This window comes from Folsomia candida, unplaced genomic scaffold (assembly GCF_002217175.1).
Source record: "Folsomia candida strain VU population unplaced genomic scaffold, ASM221717v1 Fcan01_Sc004, whole genome shotgun sequence".
Lineage (NCBI taxonomy): Eukaryota > Metazoa > Arthropoda > Collembola > Entomobryomorpha > Isotomidae > Folsomia > Folsomia candida.
The window spans coordinates 11,158,404-11,176,167 of record NW_019091196.1 but is presented as its reverse complement, the minus strand read 5'-3'; the positions used below and the strand labels follow the sequence as shown (position 1 = coordinate 11,176,167).

At 37.3% G+C, this 17,764-nt stretch overlaps 5 protein-coding genes and 1 long non-coding RNA gene across 10 annotated transcripts; 2 read left to right on the top strand and 4 right to left on the bottom strand.

Moving 5' to 3' along the window:
* Positions 1–9: 9 nt before the first annotated feature.
* On the bottom strand, positions 10–3,405 carry LOC110849258 (CWF19-like protein 2). Its single transcript, XM_022096658.2, has 10 exons — positions 3,269–3,405; positions 2,925–3,118; positions 2,541–2,822; positions 2,244–2,456; positions 1,610–2,158; positions 1,309–1,536; positions 1,159–1,224; positions 860–1,066; positions 499–771; positions 10–424 (listed from the first exon to the last, which is right to left on the bottom strand). Exons 2-10 carry the CDS (start codon positions 3,078–3,080, stop codon positions 86–88), a joined length of 2,313 nt encoding a protein of 770 aa, XP_021952350.1. The 5' UTR covers positions 3,081–3,118; positions 3,269–3,405; the 3' UTR covers positions 10–85.
* On the top strand, positions 3,259–6,374 carry LOC110849259 (putative transferase CAF17 homolog, mitochondrial). Of its 2 annotated transcripts, none has more exons than XM_022096660.2 (6): positions 3,259–3,661; positions 5,267–5,330; positions 5,507–5,765; positions 5,841–5,907; positions 5,977–6,025; positions 6,110–6,374. In XM_022096660.2, the coding sequence occupies exons 1-6, from the start codon at positions 3,277–3,279 to the stop codon at positions 6,351–6,353; spliced, it is 1,068 nt and encodes a 355-aa protein (XP_021952352.1). In that variant the 5' UTR covers positions 3,259–3,276; the 3' UTR covers positions 6,354–6,374. The 2 variants fall into 2 exon arrangements, with proteins under 2 accessions (XP_021952352.1, XP_021952351.1); XM_022096659.2 differs by having other exon boundaries at positions 5,420–5,765.
* LOC110849260 lies at positions 3,509–5,201 on the bottom strand. 2 transcript variants are annotated; one of them, XM_022096661.2, is made up of 4 exons: positions 5,026–5,201; positions 4,631–4,968; positions 4,236–4,553; positions 3,509–3,639 (listed from the first exon to the last, which is right to left on the bottom strand). In XM_022096661.2, exons 1-4 carry the CDS (start codon positions 5,136–5,138, stop codon positions 3,626–3,628), a joined length of 783 nt encoding a protein of 260 aa, XP_021952353.1. In that variant the 5' UTR covers positions 5,139–5,201; the 3' UTR covers positions 3,509–3,625. The 2 variants fall into 2 exon arrangements, with proteins under 2 accessions (XP_021952353.1, XP_035706740.1); XM_035850847.1 differs by lacking the exon at positions 3,509–3,639 and adding an exon at positions 4,082–4,158.
* Positions 6,375–6,845: 471 nt separating the features above from the next.
* On the bottom strand, positions 6,846–8,310 carry LOC110849261 (40S ribosomal protein S15Aa). Its single transcript, XM_022096663.2, has 4 exons — positions 8,156–8,310; positions 7,512–7,660; positions 7,129–7,294; positions 6,846–7,031 (listed from the first exon to the last, which is right to left on the bottom strand). The coding sequence occupies exons 2-4, from the start codon at positions 7,642–7,644 to the stop codon at positions 6,938–6,940; spliced, it is 393 nt and encodes a 130-aa protein (XP_021952355.1). The 5' UTR covers positions 7,645–7,660; positions 8,156–8,310; the 3' UTR covers positions 6,846–6,937.
* Positions 8,311–8,333: 23 nt separating this feature from the next.
* Positions 8,334–12,591, top strand: LOC110849257 (cap-specific mRNA (nucleoside-2'-O-)-methyltransferase 2). Of its 3 annotated transcripts, none has more exons than XM_022096657.2 (14): positions 8,334–8,581; positions 8,684–8,760; positions 8,835–9,238; positions 9,318–9,484; positions 9,561–9,741; positions 9,807–10,214; positions 10,280–10,400; positions 10,514–10,626; positions 10,712–10,879; positions 10,972–11,139; positions 11,235–11,483; positions 11,559–11,612; positions 11,689–11,786; positions 11,868–12,008. In XM_022096657.2, the coding sequence occupies exons 2-13, from the start codon at positions 8,757–8,759 to the stop codon at positions 11,767–11,769; spliced, it is 2,118 nt and encodes a 705-aa protein (XP_021952349.1). In that variant the 5' UTR covers positions 8,334–8,581; positions 8,684–8,756; the 3' UTR covers positions 11,770–11,786; positions 11,868–12,008. The 3 variants fall into 3 exon arrangements, with proteins under 3 accessions (XP_021952349.1, XP_021952348.1, XP_021952347.1); XM_022096656.2 differs by adding an exon at positions 12,143–12,591 and having other exon boundaries at positions 8,341–8,553; positions 11,559–11,786; positions 11,868–12,069; XM_022096655.2 differs by adding an exon at positions 12,143–12,591 and having other exon boundaries at positions 8,341–8,581; positions 11,559–11,786; positions 11,868–12,069.
* Positions 12,332–13,508, bottom strand: LOC118435219. The gene is made up of 2 exons (XR_004834618.1): positions 13,212–13,508; positions 12,332–13,107 (listed from the first exon to the last, which is right to left on the bottom strand). It is a non-coding gene; the product is annotated as an uncharacterized LOC118435219 (long non-coding RNA).
* Between the last annotated feature and the right edge of the window lie 4,256 nt (positions 13,509–17,764).

Sequence of the window (17,764 nt, the reverse complement as noted above, 5' to 3'; positions counted from 1 at the left end):
AATTTGATCTGCAATTTTATATAATTTGCTTTATTTATGTGTAAAAAGAAAAACTCGTCATAATAATGTAATATATAATAAAATATTAAACTGTCGCTTTTCCGTCTTCTCGAGTAAAATCAAAAGGTCCCCAGACTTTTAAGAAGTTCATTAATTTTGTCCGTTGCGTGTTGAAGTCATCCTTCGTCTGCTTTCTCCACAATTTATGATCAAGCTCCATCATGCCACCAATGATTTCTTGGGCGAAATTTGCAGGAAAATATTTCTCGTCCTCGATCACATGAGCAAATCCACAGCTGTCGTCACCAAACTCAACACTGAAGTACGGGAGACCTTTGGGTATTGCTTTTCGAACATCGCGATGTTTCAAGTCGACAACTTTCTTGTTTTGGGACCATTCCGTTTCACATTCTTGGATGGCTTTCTAAAATAAAAGTGAAATGGTTTTAGATATGGAAGATATAAATTCAAAGGATTAATTTAGTTGAAATTATTTACCTTAAAATATATGGGGGCTAGCTCCCCAGTCTCTTTGGGCATGGGGACACATTCTAAGTACATGTGTGGTTGCTTCTTGAGATAAACTGCCCTCTCGAAAAATATGACGTCTTCTTCAGATTGGAAAAACATTCGGACTAGTGCTTTTCTAAATTTCTGAATTTCTGTCCAGACGTCTTCATCAAGCTCTGTAGTGCAAGATACGTGAGACATTGGCACAATCAGACAGTGACCTTCTGTCAAGGACTGATAAGGTGGAACACACAGGAAACACTGGAAATAAAGAATAATAGTTTGAGAAAATCAGATCAGAACTACGTTAATAATTAATATGCTATGTAAGTTATTAAGTTAGGCTTACGGTTTGTCCGATGGAAACAATTAGATTCTTCTGTATGTGTTTTCCATCGAAGCACCAATTACAATTTTCTAGCACTTTGTTGATAGCTTTCTCTTCATAGAGAAGATTTTCGATTTCTCGTTTCTGTTCCTTGGCTGCCTGTCTGGAACTGCTTGCCTTATCCACAAAAATATCGTCTGCATCATAGTCCTCTGTAGCTTTGGAACTCTAATAATGAAATTGAACAAAATTATAAAGCTTTTATGCAATTTAGATTTTCGTTATCGGAAGGACTATTAAAAATCATCTTATAGTCATACCTTTGCCATCAGTCGGGAGAACATTGCATTTTCGTCTTCGACCGTGCTCATCTTTTCCTTTTCAAACTATAAACAAGCATTATATTAAAAATATAATCCAACAAAAATACCAGAGCAAAAATGTACACAGAATAGTGCGTTTATTCTAACCATTGATTTCAAGGAATGCTTATCATCATCAGGAAAGTAGCGAACTCGTTGTCCCGCAACGTGACTCTCTGTCGGTTTATCTTTAGTTCGCCTTTTTGTTTGAGATCCGAGAATTACTTTTGTTATTACTTTCTTAGGTTTGGTATCTGGAAGTTTTCCATTAACGAGGTATTCCTGCCTAGCTTTCTCAGCTTCGGATATTTTCAATTGGAGAGAAGAAACTGTATCCTGAAATTTGAAATATAAATTATAATATGCAACTAAAAGTATCATGTAACTTGTGATTAAACTATTGAACTACCGAATCTCCCAACATTTCTGCCTTGAATAGTTTTGCATTTAACTCGTTCATTTCTTTGTCTGTTAAAACTGATGGGGTTTCAATTTCTGGGACCTCCTCTTGTTCGTCACTTTCGTCGCTGCCAGCCATATCCTCTTCCGGCTCTTTAACCTTTATTGGCTCCTCCCGTCTTGGCAAACTTGGAGTTTCCATTTTAGTATTTGTATGGCTTCGTACTTTTACGTTTTCAGATTCCGCTGTTGCTCGTTTATTTTCATATCCCGGTTTCCTCCACGACTGTCCGCTGTCCCTATTTCTATCTCGATTACTTCGATCACGGTCACGATGATCTCGGTGTGTCGAAGAATACCGTTGATCTCGGTCACGATGAGTTGGTTCTCTACTTTCTTCGTCAGAATTATCACTATGTCTTGATGGACGTTTAAACGACGATCTTTTTCGACGATCGTCATCATAATCATCATCCCTTCTTCGTCCCCCGGATGAATTATTACCCTTGCCGGCCTTGTTTTCTGCTTCCTCCAACAAAGTATAGAAAGTTTCCAGTGACTAAAAGGGTTTATTGTTGCGAAAGTTAAATTACTTTAGTACTTATAAATTATAAGTTATAATACTTATTGCTAGTTTGACTTACACCCCATCGTTCCGCAACTATTTCTTCGACAGGTCGACCAGCATCTTTAGCCTGTTGTTTTGCTCTCTCAAATGATTTTTTCAGCCAGGCCAGGCCCCCGTCTCCCACCCCAGCAGAATTAAGTTTAGGTTTATCATCCTGTGCCTCAGAAGTAGGCAACCCTTTACCTCCATCTTTCCAATATGGATTCAGTTCTTTCTCTGATTGACCAGCCTGCAATAATTTAAATCATAAAAGTAAATCATATATGCATGCATCAATGCATTGAAGTAATATCTAATTAAAACTAATTTCTACCATGTCAATTGAGCTGAGTTCTCTCATTTCCTCCCTTTCCTTCTGTTTTTTGCTTCGCTTTGAATCATTTGAAAACGTCGGAAGCATATTTCCAAAAGCTGACCATTCATCCTCCTCTTCTTTTAGAGCTTGCGGACTGAGAGATTGTACAGGAATTTTTGATTTGTGGGAGGAAGGTTTACTTTCTTTCTTCTTTTTCTTCAATTTTAATTTCTTGCTAGATGTGCTTGATTTGTCAACAATTGTACTTGCTTCGACCCACTGATCCTCACAAGACATGTCCTGTAAGCAGAAAGTGGTCATTTTGAAACAAATGAAATTAACATTAGCTAGATAAACAGAGACGATTCCCTCCTTAGTTAAGTTAATCTCAATAAATCTTACCTCTTCAGAACTCGAACTAGCATCTCTTCGTTTCCGATGTTTCGATTTCTTATGCTTTTTACTCTCCGTACTCTTATGTTTCTTGTGTTTATCATGTTTCCTTTTCTTAATGCGTTCTTCCTCACTGCTGGAGGAACTTGGATCACTGGACTCCATTGCAACAATTAGTAATTCCCAAAACTATTACTTGACGGCTAAAAAATAATTAAATCTTTCAAACGTATTTATTTACACGAACAAATGTATTTTTCCGGATTTGAGTTTGTCCAGTTTCGGGGACTTTGCGACTTTATATTTTTCTCGTTCGAGCAAAATCTCAATTCTCAAAAAATCACTTCACTCACTCTGCAAAATGTGGCGGAAGCACTTTTCTCAACTTTTGTTGCCGTTCTTGGAGAGAATTCCAAAACAATTTCCGAATTCGACATCTCGATTTTGTCGCCATTCATCTACCTCTTGTCAGTTGGAAGTTACTCAGGTCAAGTCGAGGTCACTGATTCGTCTCCGTGGGGCCGAATCGCTTCCCCTTCTTCAAGGCCTCCTCACCAACGACGTCGCCCATTTAGAGACGAAATCCTCGTTTTACACCCTCCTTCTCAACCACCAGGGTCGAGTCCTCTTCGACGCCATCGTTTACAAGTCGCCCTCCGACGAGGACAGCGTTCTTCTCGAATGCGACTCTGCCTTTCGGTCAAAACTCGTCAGTCACTTGAAACTGTACCGGTTAAAGAGAAAAGGTCCTTGAGATTTATATCTATATTATAAGCTGGAAATGTCTGTTGGCAACGGAAGTGAAAGTAATTTTCCGTGACGGAAGTGAAAGTGGAGAAAGTCAAGTTTCGAATTGCGCGAAAATTCAAAATAAATTAAATTCTAACATTAAATGTTAGGGTGGTTATCTGGGAGCGGTTATCGTGGGGTGGTTATCTGGAGTCTGTTGTCGAGTATCGAGAAATGTGATATTCTCTATATTCAGAATATTAACAAAGGATAATTCTTTGTTAATATTCTAAATACAATAATTAATTGAATCCAACAAGTAATCTCTAGTAATTTAGAAACTACAATATTTAACATTGAAAATACATATAAAAAGAAAACAATAAGGTCTGCGACTTGTACTATTTGGTAATATTCTGCAATTAACGGCACATATATTTTAAACGTTTCAACAAAGGAGGTTTTTATTTAATTTATTTTTAAGTCGCTAGTGTGTAGTTGTACTTGTAGCAATCTACAATGGTTGTTTAAAAAACGGTTAACCCAGGTAATTTGACTTTGTTTCACAAACTAATATTCACATTTGCTTACCTTTTTCTGTGCATAATCGATTAGCTCTATAAACTGGTTCTCCTTTAGCCATTTCTGGCTTCTCGACACAAAGATGAACAATTCCGCTTTTGGGTGCCTTGTGAATGACCAGACTCCAACCCGGCTTATCAATAATGGGCACTCTCCCACCTTTGGCGAAAATCGCCGTAAAAAGTTGTTCCCTCTGCTCATCAGATAATCCTTCCTCTTGTGTCAAAATCAGTTCAGGGGAGTCCTCATAAATGTTGTGGGGAGAAAAGAGGGAGTTGGTTCCAACCAAATCTAGAATGGTTTTTCTGATCAACTCGACTCCTTCATCTACATTACATAAAAATAGTTATTATGTTTCTTCTTTTAATTTTGCTAATGTAACGACTAAGGGAATGGTTATGGACCTTGATTTTTTTTACCGTCCCAGAAACACGAGCCTATGTATCGCACTTTAAATTCTTCGGCCAAATCCACTCCTCGAAAAATGACCCCCCGTCCGTCTCTCGGATATCGCTTCTCCAGTATCTGCGTCTCCTCCTTTGGGAAGTAATACCACGTCGGTGGTTCGAAGGCCTGGTCATCACGAACTGAACTAGTTTCCGTGTTGACCTTCCTCTTATCCTCATCTTTCGTCGCAGGAGGGTTGAGTTTCCCAAGGAGGGCGAGAGGATGCTTCTTTTTCTCCACGACTAGCAATTTCGAAGCAGGTGGCAAAGTGGGTTTGGTTTTCTCTTTCTTGGCACTATAACATACAATAAATAATTAAATAAAGTAATGGATGGAAGAGGAAAAAATTCACCGTTTTTTAGCGGAAGGACCCGCGATTTGTTCTTCCTCCTCTCTCTTTGCAAAAACGGGTGGTCTCGTGACCACGAAATCCTCATCAGAACTATACCCTCCCCCTTCCATCATAACAATTAAACTTAAAGATCAAACAAAAGTAACGACAATAAAAAAGAATGGTGACAGAATGAAAAAGAGTTGAACTTAATTCCCGCTTGATTGGATGGTTGATTTTTTCACATGTTAATTTCTTCCAGTCGAGATCGAGGCGGAAGATAAACTCGCGGTTTGGGTGGCTTATGACGCCGCACACTTATCTGGGTAAGAATTTATGTTTATCATTTACACTACATGTTTGGTAAGGATTTTGGGTTTAGATGTCAAGTAAAAATTCGCTGTTTTCTATGCAGTTTTCGTATTACGTCTGCTGGACATACACATCCATCAGTGTTGTATAATTTGAGTGATAATTGTTGTGAACCTTTAACCAACTACAGCAGCAAGAGGGAAGACTTTCCAGCCAAAGTTTTAGATATTTCCAACGTGACCCATTTTGGCGATCCTAGACTGGCTGAATTGGGATGGAGGATATTTGGACCTGCTGAAATTAATACAGAACAACTATTTCCTGGGATATCATCATCCCAGAATATTTCTGTGAAGGATAGTGAGGAGGGGTATAAGGCACTCAAGTACACACTGGGAGTTGGGGAAGGTGTCGTTGACATCCCTTTTGGGAACTCATTTCCATTGGAAGTAAGTTATTGATGGAAATGGAAATGGAGATAGATTATTTGTCAGTTGGCAATTTATTTATTATTAAATTATTAGGCGAATGGAGATTATTTACATGGGATCAGCTTTCACAAGGGGTGTTATTTGGGACAAGAACTGACTGGTACCGTTATGTAAAAAAAATTGTTTACTATGACTAATTTATCTAACTTTGACATTTTTCATGTAACAGCTAGGACACATCACACGGGCGTTGTAAGGAAAAGATTGATGCCATTTAGGTGAGTTTGAGTTGAATAAGATAAAATTACTAATTTGGTATGGTCAAGTGGTCAACTATATTACTTTGATCTAATAATTGTTAGACTGACAACAGCAATCGATGACAAAATTCTTGGAGACGTCCAATCTATTCAAATTCTAAACGGAAAAAAGCGACCGGTAGGAAAAGTACGTGGATTGCACGGAAATCTTGGCATCGCATTGTTTCGGGTGGAAGAAACGCTATCAGCATCAACATTAACATTAAACGATACTTTAATCACAGTCAGTAAACCTAGTTGGTGGCCTGTAGAAGCATCCAAAGATATTTCTCTAGGAAGAAAATAATCATAGTTTATTTATACGTATTTGGAAAGATCGCTCACTTGTGTATAAGAAAAATGTCACAGTCAGAAAACAAGGAGGTTGAAACGTTAGAAAAGGCAAATTCAACAAATTCTAGTGGCAGCAGCTTCCCGACAGTCAAAAAAGATAGACCAAAAATTTTTTTCTTCTGTGGAGATTGTGGTTTGTCTGAGGAAGCTGATTATTATGGACGCAAGCCCCCATTTTGTAGAAACATACTCTTTCATGAGGATAGTTACATTTGTCGTGACCCATTTTCAGCACAGGCTTCAAATAATGCGAATTTTCTACTCTTAGGTTCTAATTGTACAGTTTGTAATGAGATGACATGTCAAGAGTGTAGTGTATTTTATACGAAACGATTATGTGGCAAGTGTTCTAAATCTGCTGTACAATATCTTCCTCAACAATTGAAAATTAGCAAAGCGAATAAAGATGAATGAAACGCAATAATAAAACTATTCCACACCAACATTGTTCGCGACAAGTCAAGAGCACATCGTCTTTTATTTTAACAAAAGTTTGGTTAAAACCACAATTTATGGAATTTAAAAGCGATGTATAGCTTAGAAAAAGAAACCCAAGATTTTTCCTCCAAGATGTTTTCTTCTGGCTTCTTCGTGGTCCATTATTCCTCCTGAAGTGGTTAAAACGACGTACCTGAATCGGATTTAGATAATGCAGCAAATTAAATTTAAATCTTCCATTGTAGCCTTAGTTTAATAGCATAAATAACAGTAATGTTATCAAAACTTACCCAAACTGTCGAGATGGAAGTAGGTTATTAGTCCATTTCTCGATATCAGGGATGCTGACATCAAAGCGAGGCGAGATCACACCACACTTATTCAACCTTCCCGTTAAATTGACAACTATTTTCCCTGCCCTGTGATCATCAACGATTTCAAACTCTCCGATATACCCTGAAATACAAAATAGAGACAAAAAATCACAACCTGCATAGAACGAGAATTTACGAGTAGATTTCTAATTTAGTATAAAAATCGTTAACTTCAGAATCCTTTTGGCTAGCAAAGCATCATCGAATATAGCTCAATGCTGATAATTGTCATCATACTTAACTATCTGCTGCTCTACTTGTTTGATTTAGATGATAATGCAAAATGCAACACAACATACCGTGCTTCATCATGACGGTGAGGAATTTGACGATGACCTTAGAGCACGGCCTAATAAGGACTTGACGCTTCCCTCTCTTCTCGGCGTTGTTAATAGACTTTAAGGCATCAGCCAAAGCGTTCATCCGCACCATGATGGAAGATTAATTCCTGTTACCATAAAAATTAATAGACGACATTAGCACATAATTGAAATCCTTTAAACAATAGGTAACAAAAATAGCTTTAATAATTTCAGAATCCTTTTGGCTAGCAAAGCATCATTGATTGTAACTCAATGCTTAAAAGTTGTCATCATATTTATGTTCCTCCCTCCCCCCAAACTACTCGATACTTGAACGAACAGCAAATCGAAATATAAAATACAAATCAAATTCCGACCTTGATTATTAATTAAATTTACTACTTTTATACTCCCCAATTTACACGCCACACCCACTTCACTCATACCAAACTTTTCAAATTCATCTCAACCCCCAAAAAAATACCAAATCATTTTGTAAATTGGTTCACAAAAAACCGGTCATTATTTCCAACAAACAAAAGAAGACAAATAGCTCAAAATCTATTGCGCTCAAGACCCACCACATCGTTTCAATGTTGTCAAGAATGTGGTAAATTAAGACAAAATAAATATTTTCGTACCTGATCCGGTTGTTCCAAAAATTTTGAAAGATTTCAAAAAATTGTGAATTAATGTGCACGTCGGCGGATGGAAAGAAATAGTCTGCAGCAAATGTAGAAGGACGGCATGGCTGAGAGGAGGAGCGAATACAGCAACCAATCAGAATGGTGACCGCCAATTTTGAACTCGGAAGACCAGCACGAGAAAATTTATTTCGCTCATTTCAACTCGATCTCTTTTGTCTTCGTTTCCTGTCAACTATTGTTCTTGATCTTCAATCTTGTCTTCGCATATTTTTAACTGTTTTACTTTATCGTTGACTTAACTTATCAATAGATAAGCACAGTATTTATCGTTAGCCGGATTGACAAGAATTAAAATAACATCAAGACTTGGAATACACTCAGTGAATCATTTGGTTTGTTTGGAATTCCTTTTGATAATTGGTTTGTGCACTTCGTAGTTCTTGATGGTGGAATTCTGAAAATTTCTCTGAATTGGAAGGCTGATGAATTCAATTAATCTCATACATATTTTCTATTTTATAGGTTTTCTGGTATGAAAGGATCGTGATATTGTTTATTCTCCAAACATTTTCACTTGAATTGAAAAGGCTGAATCATGGGTATTGTTTTACGTATTATATGTACAATTTGTTATTCAATTACAAGAAAATATTAATAGAATTTTGTTTTATAGAGTCAAGTATAAATTTGACCCAGGAGAACGCAGTAGTGGCAGTCGCAGTGCCTATGCCTATGGTACAAATAAGGAAAAAGAAAAAGAAAAATAAGAAAAGAAATAAAAACAAGAAAATGAGGACTATGTTGTACCGAACGAATGTGGCGTGCGGTGTTACGATAACCAGAAATAATTTTTCGTCGCATAAATGGTTTCAAACGAATAAAATACTCAGAGTACCAATTCCGGTTCCACTACCAGAGCCTCGGAAACTACCTCCTCCCATTCCTGAAGGAAAGATTGTCCGAGAAATAAACATGGCGACTGTTGGTCAAGAGATTTGGGGGAAGAAGCGATGTCTCAAATCTCCAGATCAATATTTTGCGATCCCGAAATTTTTCTTTGCCTGGCCAAAATGGATTGTAAGTCAATAATTAGTTGTTATATTTTTTATTCATCCACTTTTATAAATATAACACTGTTCGTTTGTATGAATTTTAGGCAGTTGAACTCAGAGATATTAAACATGAGCTAAATCAAACAAAAAGCCTTTTGGATAATTACCCGTTGAATTCCTGGCACAAACACACGAAACGGATGAACACAGCAGGTCAAGTGATGCCAATCGTGAGGCAGGAGTTTCAACCAGAATTTTGTAGCCAAGCGTGGTACGTGCATAATAATCTTGTAATTGTTATATAACCTCATGTAAGAACCATGATTGGTTTCCACCACTTCCTGTAGGTGCAAAATGTACGAGTGTCTTAGCACTTTCTCTCTAGTACCTGAACGTATTACTACGGCTGCCTCTCAACCAGACGTGTCTGCCCGTCCACGTTTTCTGTCAATACATTTATGTGAAGCCCCAGGAGCGTTCATTTCTGCAACCAATCATTTTCTATCTACTAATTACCCAACAATTCAGGTAAATTATTTCATCAAAATCATATTCATGCTAATTACTTATATTCAACAAATTTTGGTCTAAAGTGGGACTGGCTCGCCACCACCTTAAATCCACACTACGAAGGAAATGACATTGGAACTATGATAAATGAAGACAAGTTGATCTTGAGTTCTTTGAATAATTGGATTTTTCTCAAAGACACGACCGGGAACATAATGAACAGGGCTAATTTGGACAGTTTAATTGAGCAGGTTAAACAAAAATGTCTTAGTCTGGAACACTCTGTTGATTTGGTCACTGCGGATGGAAGCATTGATTGCCAGACGAATCCCATGGAACAGGAGAGCGCTGTCGTAGAATTACAGTTCACTGAAATAATTGCTGCCCTATCAATTTTGGGTGTCGGGGGAAGTTTTGTACTCAAAATATTCACCTTTTTAGAATGTCAAACAATTAGTCACTTGTACATTCTGTGCTCCTTATTTGAAGAAGTGAGTCATTTATTTAAAAATAGTTACTTCGTTGATAGTCAGTTAAAGTATTTTTTCTGGGTCAGGTCCATCTATTTAAACCAGCCACGAGCAAAGAAGGAAATTCAGAAGTTTATGTCGTCTGTCTAAAGTACAGAGGCCGTAGAGTGTTCAGAAATCAACTGGACTTTCTAGTAGAACACGTGGGTAAGTGTTTCCGAATATAGTTAGTAAATATGTAAACTTTTCAAAATGTCCGTATTAAATTTCTAATTAAAAAAAGCACGAGTATAACTTTCATAAATTTAATTTTACCTCAGGATGGAAAACGTCCATCTTGAGCAGGCGTGCTATTATTTCTGACACCCTACTATTTTTTGGCACATTCATGAGCAAAATTCTTGAAGCCGCCTCGTTTTTCACTCAATATCAAGTAATTGTTTAAACGATTCTAGTTTTATTAACTTATCTAAATGTTTCGCCAATTAACCTCATTATTTTGGCTATTTCATTAACAGATTGCTGTTATAAAGCGAAACATCAAAACTTGGGAGGATAAAAGTGGATTATCTCTAACGTATTATCAACATGACATAATGCAGTGCCATGTGTCTTGGGAATGGATTGATCGCTACGATGTTAGATCTCTGCATCCTCAAAAGTCTTTATTTAAATTGAGATATTTCGTAAGTAACATTTCGTTTTATTGAGTTTAAATATTAAGTTTTGTTTACTGCTACTGGTGTATTTTAACATAATTGTTTTATCTCACTCACAGCCTCGACATATTACACATGTAGATCCTAGATTCGAGATTGGGTGTTATCACGATAAACTCTTGTTGCATCAATCGACAGATTTATTGGTAAAAATGGAACAAATCAAACGACAAATTGAGCATTACCAGAAATTTGAAAGTATGTCGTGGGATGTGTCTGAAATATCGGTATGTCATCTATTAATCATAATCATATCAATTAGATAGAAGTTTTATTTATTTTGTTTATATTATTTACTTATTGTTTGAATCTAAAAATTTAGGGCTCATTTTCACAACTCTCCCCTCTCGTGGGTCGCCCGTACAAAAACATATTGAGCTCTCGTTTCTGTTTTGGAAAAATCCTACAAATGCGAAGCGATTTGAGAGCAGCTATAGAACCCGTGTGGTCCTTAAAGCATTGTAAAACTTGGGTGGCTGGGCGCAAACAGTGTGATACCACTGATACCTGTATTACGTGTAATCTTGAAAGTATTCGGTACCACTTTTCACGAGTGTTAACAGACTTGCCTGTAAGTATCGTGGTTTATGGCTGGCATATATTTAATTGGCCTTTTAGTCAATAAAAAAATATTTGGTTTCATTAGGAAGATTCGACGGAAGAAGACTGGGAATTTAGTTTCCTCTGCTGTGCAGAGTCAGTGAGTGATATCTTGTATTACTCTGATGCCCAGAGAACTCGAAAAGCACTCCTGAAAATGCTCCTGAAAATTTCAGAACTTAAAATTAACCAATCCTTGTTCCTCTGCACATTTCCACTCTTGTCAAGAATTCAACTCGGGTTTATGTATGCTCTAAATGCAATTTTTAATATGGTAAAAATACTGCGTAGTCAAATACCTTTAGTAGCAACAAAATTAGCCTTATTTATAGTTTATATTAATACACAAACACAGGTTGTACTCGGTTCAGGAGGAAACGTGTACAGTAAGGAATACCCTCAAGGAATTCTCCTCCACCGATATAAAGGCATAAACTCCATCAAAGATCGGAATATGATACTGGAACTAGTCCGTATTGTCAATGAGATGGATAAAAGTAATGCAAGTGGGCGTGGTGAAGCCATACTGGAAGTCGTACCAGCTAAGAACCTGATTGGTAATAAACCAGAGTTTTAAAACATTCATGGTTAAAATGGATAGTTTTATCATTAATCCATTTTTTATTGCAGAACTAGCCAACTTTAACGATATCTTGATCTACAATTTAGTCAACACGGCAAATGAATTGTCCCAAATTATAACGGAAACTAAGGACGTCATGACGCAACAGGAAGAATTTGCGAAATCTGATGAACCACATTCACTTACATCTACAACCCTTCTCTTGGAACCCTGATCGGCCCATTAATTCGCTTTTATTCACGCTGTTATTTAAATATTACTTGTTATTAATTTTAACTATCATAACTTTACACAAATCCAGACAAACCGAGTGATTCGTGTCAATCTTTGTAATTTTGAGACTGGTTCACAAAGACTGATATCAATCGATTAGTAAGATTTTAATCACCTTCATAGAACGGGTAGTTAAATTCAGAATTTGAATGTGTTTACACATAATTTTTATACTGAAAAATATTCAGACGTTTGGTGCTAATAAAGGAACTTTTTAATATAATAAAAATACTCGATTTAATGTCATCGTTATCTCAAATGCCAGGCAGCATAGAGTTTTGCTCTGCGGGATCACCAACTCCCAAAAAATAATATTGACAAAAATTATCAAATAAGTTCATCGGAAATAATAAATATCTGTATAATTCTCGAAATTCTTTTAACAAATTCAATTTATTTTATTCCCCTCAATCATCAACTTTAATACTTGAGTGACACATACCTGAAAATTTGACACCATCGTATCGTGCTATTTATTAGCTGATTGAATTTTAACATACAAGATTAACTTTATAGAACTGAACGAAATTACTAAATTATAGTATTTAACTAATTGGGATTTACATTTCCATTAATCAAAAACCGGTTTCGGACTTTACTCTTGCCACCTTTGGTTGCAATTTAACTGTGGGCGACGTCGTGATCTGATTAGTAGGAAACTAGGGCTGCCCGAGAAATTGGAGTACCTTTGACCCACACTCGATCCGAGGGCACCGGAAGGACAAAAATTACAGCGGTACTAAAAAAACGGTAAGTGATTTGATATTATCTTGAGCATAGATAATATAGATATTCATAATGTGTGCATAGTCAAAGCTTCATTTGTCATTATCAGTTTCATACCACGTTTTATTGGGTGGAATGAATTTGTCTACGTATGAATTTCTCTGTCTTCTTGTTCAGAAAGGAGGAAATGATCATTATCAGCGTCGTAACAAACAGCATATGACCTCTTTGTCAGGTCATGGTATTTTACCCGCGTACTGGGCTTACTCGTGCACTACGGTAACTTGTAACACGTAAACTGTAACATTCATTCATCCAATGAACCCACCACCAAAGTTGGCATAAGATCAGAGAGGACAAGTCATTTCCCAAAATATCTCTTGCCTCGTCGTTGTCACATCACAATCGTGTCAAGTTTCATCGAATTAGGCAAACGGGGTCAAACGAACGAAGGAAAAGTTGGTAAGAAACGCCAACATCTTTCATATAGAGATATGGCTAAAGTATAATACATAAGTATTGTCAATAATATGACCAATGCACCTTTATATTTCGTTTTTTGTCCTCAATTTCATTTGAAGTGAAAAGGGTGAAGGTGACAAAGTAGTCCGTGCTTGAAGCCTGGTTCTATCCGGAATGATAAAAGGCCGGAAAAAGGATTCTTAAAATAAAAGAATCAGAATTGGACCCTAAAGCATACCGGGTGGGTCCAAATGCTAATGTTCCTCTCTCTCTCTCTCTTTAGCTGTCATCCATCCAATTGTCAACTGAAGAGCTTTCTCTTTCTCTCTTTTCCACAAAAAATTCACATCCTCCTAAATTCTTCCTGTATCATCTTCTCGGAGAAAAGTGTATGTAATGTGAGTGAACGTGAGGTTGCTTAGTTTTGCTTGCGAATCACGTCCAGTCCTACAGTGATAAAAAATCCTCGATGGGTTTCAGATTCTTTTCATGCAATTCCTCTCTCACTTTTAGCACTCTTCTACTCAATATTCTCCCCTTTGTCTAGTCAGAATAAGAATCAGGGAATGGGAAGAGAAAGTTGAAAAACGGTAACACGGACGGACGGACTAGCGGGTGAGACACGTTTATGCCCGGATCCGTCGGCTCATCTCTGCCTCATCGGCAAACAGAGCGAGACGAGACAAGACGGGTAGTGAATTGGAGTTAGGTGATGAATTGGTTCAAGGAAATATAATACGATTCTCAAGAAAGAACTTTATTGGTACATTTTAGGAGGAGATCATACATATGGACGTACGTTATAGTTATGTAATGAATCGAATTTGGATTTCTTTCTTTTTTGATTGCAAGAACACTTGAAAAGAAATGCGAAATGTTTTTCTTTCCTAATACTTTCTGCTATCGAGATAGGAGGATAGGGTATTTGAATTTCGGTTTTGTGTGGTCTGATTTGGTGAAAGTTATAATTTCTAGTTCAAGTTGATGTTATAGCCTGCGATAAATTCCATCAAATGTGTGATGATGGCGATAAAATTTTATGATTTGTCTTCTTCACGTCAATGTCAAGGGATTAAATGTTTTCTTTTATTTTTTCGAACCATTTTTCCAATCCATTGTCCACTCTGCTTGGCTTATGGGAAAATTTCCATTGCCTGAAATGAAGAGTAAGTGCTACTTTATTCTTATTTTTATTGCACTACTTCTACTGTTCTTCTTAGCACGCCTTCAAAATTGGCAAATGTGCCAGTATCTTTTGGCAATTGTCCAGAGAGCTTGCGAATTCCATATCTATTTTGGCGATGGGTGGTGGATATATATCTATAACCTTTCTCTTATTATTATTCACATAGAGCTGCCTGGCTAGATTGAAGGGAAGATAGAAATGCATATTATAACATGCACTTCGTATCCCTGAGTCAGTTCATTGGACACTATTATCAATAGACATGGATCGATTCGCTTTCTGTGCGATCTGATCTGTACAATTCAATGCGTATCTGATATTAAAATCTCAAGTTTATCTTTTTGTCCAGCATCACAAAGTTGATTCCACGAAGAAGAAGAGGAATACGAACGGCTCAAGATTCGTATGTTCTTTTTGAGCTTATATATTATTTTGCACAAGGAGGAGAAGAAGAAGATTTAGTTTCTTATTCTCAATCTCTCTCAAGCGGCTGGAAAAGGCTCAAGAAAGGAGAAAACTCCTCTCAAAATGATTGAGAATGGGATTGAAAGCCTTTGTACTCCGTATACTAGGCTTGGATCAGAAGATCGAGTTGAGATTTTGTGGTTTGATTTACTACTTTTACCACTGCCACGAGCAACGAGGTTTGTGGCCGTCTGTGAGAGACTTTCACTACGTACTTAATTCAATAATGCATCAAACCGAATACCAACTAAATATGATTCAAACTCTGGCGTGTTTTTTTTGCGTGTCGTAATCTTGTAACGTTTTGTGGGCTTATTTCGTTTTTCGGAAAATCTAGTGAAGAATACTACTACATACATAAATCGAGATTATAGAGATGGAGCAGAATAAGAAATTATGTAGGACAAGATGGGAATCATTTGTGTATTTATGGCTGAACGAAATCAATATGCTACTACATATTGATTTAATTTCGTTAAAAAAATAATGACTTTCTCTCTTGCAAACACACATAAACCAACACAAATCAACTAAAGTGTTGTTATTTTATGTGTTATGTACACATTATTGCATTCCAGAAGAGATTGAAACAATGAGGACAAAAGCGGATGGAGGGAGGATTGCAGGATAATTTTGGTAGTGAAAGTAATAAATGAATGGTAAAAATCAAGAATGTGAAATTCTGTACTTTTCCTTTTTCGTGGAACTACACATGTACTGGTGAAAGTGGGAAACTTGCCTACTTTCTCTGGAAGAGCGTGAAGTTCCATTTGATGGAAAACACGCTCTGCCAGACAGACAAGTCGTAAAGATCCCGGTGCTGTTCTTCTGGTGAGATTTATCATTGGAATTAAGGAAATAGTACAACTCGCGATTTGTGTGCCCCTTCTTCTCCATCCATCCATCCAATCACGCAATGTTGAATGTCCAACCGAATAATGATGACCTGACCTGAATGAAGGAGAATTTGGCCTCCTCACATATTGCGTTTCTCTCTCTTGTGCTAAACTCCATTATGAATGTTGTATGATGGTTGGAGTGCGTTACATAAACCCAGAAATTGGAGAAAGTGGGCCAAATCTCCGCTCCGTCTTGGAATTATATCGGAGACAGACAGTTTTGGACTCGAGGTAAAATGACACAATCAATCAAAATGGTTGTTGAGCTGGATTATATAGTTTGCGAACTACTGCTGGGATTTGTCACATCAAAGGGATACTCATGATCAGGATGACAGTTGTTGTACCACATAGTGCTGCTGCTCTATTCTAAATAATGCAGGATGATAAAATACCTTGTGTGTGTATCTCGTGGAGTGGTCGCGGAATCTCGTGAGAGTTCAATAATGAATTTGCTACGCGCAGTTAAGAGGTTTTTTGGGGAAAGTTCTATCAACGGACGGCTTTTGTTAGGGGGCTGCTGTTTTTTACAAGTTGACAAATTCCGTTCTGTGGTTGGTTATACGTATGTATTACTAAATTTTCTAGATTTTTGTCCAATGGCGTTTGTCACATGGAATAAATTGCTACTGTGTGTGTACCGTGTAATCCTGCTGTCCCGTGAGAGAGTAAGAGAAAGTAGGTGAGTGAGTATCAGTGTCAGTCGGTTGGAGAAAGGTGAAGGAATGAATGAATGGACATTCCAGCTTCACCTATGAATAATAAATTGCCCTGAATGTTCTGAATGCCAAACACGGGGCTGGTTCTGTTCTGCTACATACATGAATGCATTAAGTTTCGAGATAGGTCTGGCTGGCCGGACTAGTGGTGCAGTGAGCCCGCATCGCCTTTGCAGATTAGTGTATGTGTTGTACCGTTGATCGAATAGCTGCTGATTTTCTTGCTGGCGCTGGAGAAAGTAATATCACAAATGAATTTGGTAGGAAAAATATGTCGTGATGATGATGACACTAGCTGGCTCGGGTCATGTATTTTATGAGGGTCAAGACTAGGATTTTGTGCCAAGTTACTGGGATTTGACTTTGAGCTGGCCTTTGATCTAGCGTTATTGACTGATTTGTTGGCATTTAGCGTAGTCAGAAATTTCTATGTCCGTACGTGTGTTTGGATGGATTCTCTTTTTAGTACATATAATATAAGTGAAAGCTTACAGTAAAACGTTAAATTTTGATAACATTATTATTATGAAATATGCCCCGTACATGTTCCGAAGTCAAATCTCAAATGACTTTTGCAATTTACTTTTGCACTTTTGTACCCACCGAGAGTGGGAGAATCATTGAATTATTTACCAAAGCAGAGCTGCCCCATATTTCAGGAAGGAGAAAGTGGTAATAAATGCTCTACCAAGCAACATTACAGTGTGGGGATTTCCCTCTCGAAGAGATGTTACTTACCAAAGCATCTAAATCCAAAAGAGAGAGAAAGAGGTTAAGCGAATAAGCGTATTCGAACTCCTTGTCCGATCTAGTTGCTGGATAATTTAATTATTTTGGAGTTGGCTGGAGAGAAAGCGCATACATCTTCGGAATGGAAGGAAGCGAAGCGGGGTCACCGTCTCATCTAAATTGAATCCATGCAACGAAATTATTGTGGCA

What these genes read in the sequence shown, in the direction of transcription:
- LOC110849258 (XM_022096658.2), bottom strand. Translation starts at nt 3,080, where the DNA reads ATGGAGTCCAGTGATCCAAGTTCCTCCAGCAGTGAGGAAGAACGCATT. An exon ending in TTGTTTCCATCGGACAAACC is followed by an intron (nt 772 to 859) that starts GTAAGCCTAACT and finishes CTTTATTTCCAG; the next exon opens with TGTTTCCTGTGTGTTCCACC. An exon ending in TAGCCCCCATATATTTTAAG is followed by an intron (nt 425 to 498) that starts GTAAATAATTTC and finishes CTTTTATTTTAG; the next exon opens with AAAGCCATCCAAGAATGTGA.
- LOC110849259 (XM_022096659.2), top strand. Translation starts at nt 3,277, where the DNA reads ATGTGGCGGAAGCACTTTTCTCAACTTTTGTTGCCGTTCTTGGAGAGA. An exon ending in GACGCCGCACACTTATCTGG is followed by an intron (nt 5,331 to 5,419) that starts GTAAGAATTTAT and finishes TTTTCTATGCAG; the next exon opens with TTTTCGTATTACGTCTGCTG. An exon ending in GGAACTCATTTCCATTGGAA is followed by an intron (nt 5,766 to 5,840) that starts GTAAGTTATTGA and finishes TTAAATTATTAG; the next exon opens with GCGAATGGAGATTATTTACA.
- LOC110849260 (XM_035850847.1), bottom strand. Translation starts at nt 5,138, where the DNA reads ATGATGGAAGGGGGAGGGTATAGTTCTGATGAGGATTTCGTGGTCACG. An exon ending in GGTCCTTCCGCTAAAAAACG is followed by an intron (nt 4,969 to 5,025) that starts GTGAATTTTTTC and finishes TGTATGTTATAG; the next exon opens with TGCCAAGAAAGAGAAAACCA. An exon ending in GGACGGTAAAAAAAATCAAG is followed by an intron (nt 4,554 to 4,630) that starts GTCCATAACCAT and finishes TATGTAATGTAG; the next exon opens with ATGAAGGAGTCGAGTTGATC.
- LOC110849261 (XM_022096663.2), bottom strand. Translation starts at nt 7,644, where the DNA reads ATGGTGCGGATGAACGCTTTGGCTGATGCCTTAAAGTCTATTAACAAC. An exon ending in CACCGTCATGATGAAGCACG is followed by an intron (nt 7,295 to 7,511) that starts GTATGTTGTGTT and finishes TTTGTATTTCAG; the next exon opens with GGTATATCGGAGAGTTTGAA. An exon ending in CTTCCATCTCGACAGTTTGG is followed by an intron (nt 7,032 to 7,128) that starts GTAAGTTTTGAT and finishes AATCCGATTCAG; the next exon opens with GTACGTCGTTTTAACCACTT.
- LOC110849257 (XM_022096656.2), top strand. An exon ending in CTAATTACCCAACAATTCAG is followed by an intron (nt 9,742 to 9,806) that starts GTAAATTATTTC and finishes TTTGGTCTAAAG; the next exon opens with TGGGACTGGCTCGCCACCAC. An exon ending in TATTTAAATTGAGATATTTC is followed by an intron (nt 10,880 to 10,971) that starts GTAAGTAACATT and finishes TCTCACTCACAG; the next exon opens with CCTCGACATATTACACATGT.